The sequence below is a fragment of the Setaria viridis genome, chromosome 3, assembly GCF_005286985.2.
Source record: "Setaria viridis chromosome 3, Setaria_viridis_v4.0, whole genome shotgun sequence".
Lineage (NCBI taxonomy): Eukaryota > Viridiplantae > Streptophyta > Magnoliopsida > Poales > Poaceae > Setaria > Setaria viridis.
Window position 1 is genome coordinate 42,255,481 of NC_048265.2, and position 2,325 is coordinate 42,257,805.

General features: G+C 49.7%; 1 protein-coding gene across 1 annotated transcript; it reads left to right on the top strand.

The window, feature by feature from the left end:
- LOC117849294 (uncharacterized) lies at window positions 1-2,325 on the top strand. Its single transcript, XM_034730851.1, has 7 exons — window positions 1-167; window positions 338-617; window positions 703-1,026; window positions 1,085-1,171; window positions 1,235-1,294; window positions 1,372-1,497; window positions 1,579-2,325. The coding sequence occupies exons 1-7, from the start codon at window positions 1-3 to the stop codon at window positions 1,735-1,737; spliced, it is 1,203 nt and encodes a 400-aa protein (XP_034586742.1). The 3' UTR covers window positions 1,738-2,325.

The following is a 2,325-nucleotide window of genomic DNA, read 5'->3' on the forward strand; positions in this document are numbered from 1 at the left end:
ATGACATTCCCCAATATTGAGTCAGAAGAAAACCCCACTGTACGGCGCCGATGCACCTCCTTCAGCGAAGCAGTGTCAATCTTCTCCGGTTGCCAGCTCACCGCTACTAAAGTAGCCGAATACTTCCAATGTTTTTACAACGGCTTTAGTGAAGAAACCACCAGCTGGTACCCGTACCAGAGATCAGAGCTGCTTTTTGAGCTCCCCTTTTGTTATGACTCGACATCCAACACCTTTGACAATGATCTCATGGACGTCTTGATCAAGCCAGGGATCTTACCTACGAACTTTTTCTCAAGGAAGGATGCCCCTACTTATGAGTTTTACAATCCATCAGTTGCGGCACGGCTATTCGGCTTAGGTCAACTGCCGATTCAAGTCTACTTCGCTGGCCGCGTGAAATTCCGGACGAGCTCACGAAGGGTCTTGACTACAGTCGGCTGTGCGACAAGGTACCCGATTCCAGCACCATTGATTTGAATAACTGGATAGTAGCTCCTTTTGCTGTCCAACCATTCAAATCATGGTGGGCAGAATGGAAGCAGCATCTATTTTGTGCGTCTCCCGTGACATATTGCAATGATCTGGATCCTGAGAACATCGACCCAACTGTAGCGGTACTGCTTTTCCCTCAGCCGATTTCGATGTCATTTTCGTTCTTATGCTACAAATTTTGTTGCTAACTCTTACTTTCTTTTGCAGTCTGAGAGTCGACCTCCTCCAAAGCGCAGCCAGAGTGGTAGGTCGATAGAGAATCGCTACCCATATACGGAATTCCCACTCATCGGCCATCATGCCCCAACCATTGATGACATCACCATTGGCCGATTGAAACAGACGCCGAAGAAAACTTTAAAGAAGACGAGCCGCCGAGTGCGTGCCCGCACGGAATCGGCCGATCAGTCGGCAGCGGCATCGGCTGAATCTTTGGTTGCGCCGATTCTTCCAGTCATCGAAGAAGTTGACCCCCAAGCTGCTACAGAAGCTGACACGGCCGTTGCATCATTGCTATTAGAAGCTGTCCAGGTAACCTTGCACTCATGCCTTTCTAAGTATTCTTCCGATATTAACTTCTTTCTATCAGGCTGCACAAATCACCCCAGGGCAACCTCCGCAGCAATCGGCCACACCCCAAGCAGAAATTGGAGCGCCAGTAATTCCTCCCACCGAGGTAAAGAATCCCTTAACTCAATTTTTTGATACTTAATCAAAAGCTTGACCATTTCTGATGCAGGCTACCCTTGGTACGTCAATTGTACCTTTCCAACAGCCATCGGCCAGGGAACCCACGGAGGTATGGCAATCACCACATGTCATCAGACCTAATCATTTGTATTATACTCATAAGAATTTCCCCTCGTACCTTTCCAGGAGGTCGGTCCGAGTAGGGGACCAATAATCGTCGAATCCTCCTCCTCTGATAAGCTGGTCGCACCAGTTCCTGAACCGAGGGCAGCACTCCCACCGGCGCAAGCAGAAGAAATGCGCTTCAAAGAGGTAAGAGACTCATCACCCAAATCGGCCGATTTCCTATTGCCGTCGGCTAATATGTATTTATTATTTTTTACTCTTTCACAGGAAAAGGATACTCCCAACAACAGCCTTTTCTCTTTCGCAGTCGCCCTTTCTGATGACGAGGAGGTTGCTTCACGTCAAGTCACTCTGAGCTCAATCCCCGATGACGTCCGTGCCAAGCTCGAGAGCATACGGACCCTCCTCCAAGATGATATTGGCTGATTGGTGGAGGACGCCTCGCCGATTCGGCAGCTCTTTAGCGATATTAGAGGCCGAGTCCCAGAAGAGGCGGAGGAAGCTCTGACGCCAGCCGCATACATTGAATCAATGCGGATCCCAGTGTTTAGAGCTTTGCGCCACATGGCCGATCGCGCCAAGCTGGCTAAAGCTCGCGAGGAAGAAGATTCCTATGAACATCGAGCCCAAGAGGTACATCATCAAATCAACTTTCTCGAAAGCTCCCGCCCGGATATTGTTGGTGCTATAGATCGCCTTAAACGCCGAAGGGCAGAGCTCGCCAAGAAGATGGAGCAGGTGACCAAGGAAATAGCCATTGAAGAGAAAAGACTCCAAGACCTCCCTTCTGTCATCGCCGAGCTGAAGCAGGAGAGACAAAGTCTGGCCCACGAAGCAATCAAGCTCCATCGCTACACGCCAGAAGTCCCAGGATCGGCCAACGACGACCAGCGAACTTTAGACTCGGCCGATCAGGTTAGGCAGCGAACGATTACGGCTATTAATGCCCTCCTTGGATGAACTGTAAGAGTACTGGCCGCTATGTAAAAACATTAATGTCTTTTGACCGTTTGA

Coding starts and splice junctions, on each gene's coding strand:
- LOC117849294 (XM_034730851.1), top strand. CDS start 1: ATGACATTCCCCAATATTGAGTCAGAAGAAAACCCCACTGTACGGCGC. Junction 168..337: donor AGTGAAGAAACCACCAGCTG/GTACCCGTACCA, acceptor ACAATCCATCAG/TTGCGGCACGGCTATTCGGC. Junction 1,295..1,371: donor CGGCCAGGGAACCCACGGAG/GTATGGCAATCA, acceptor GTACCTTTCCAG/GAGGTCGGTCCGAGTAGGGG.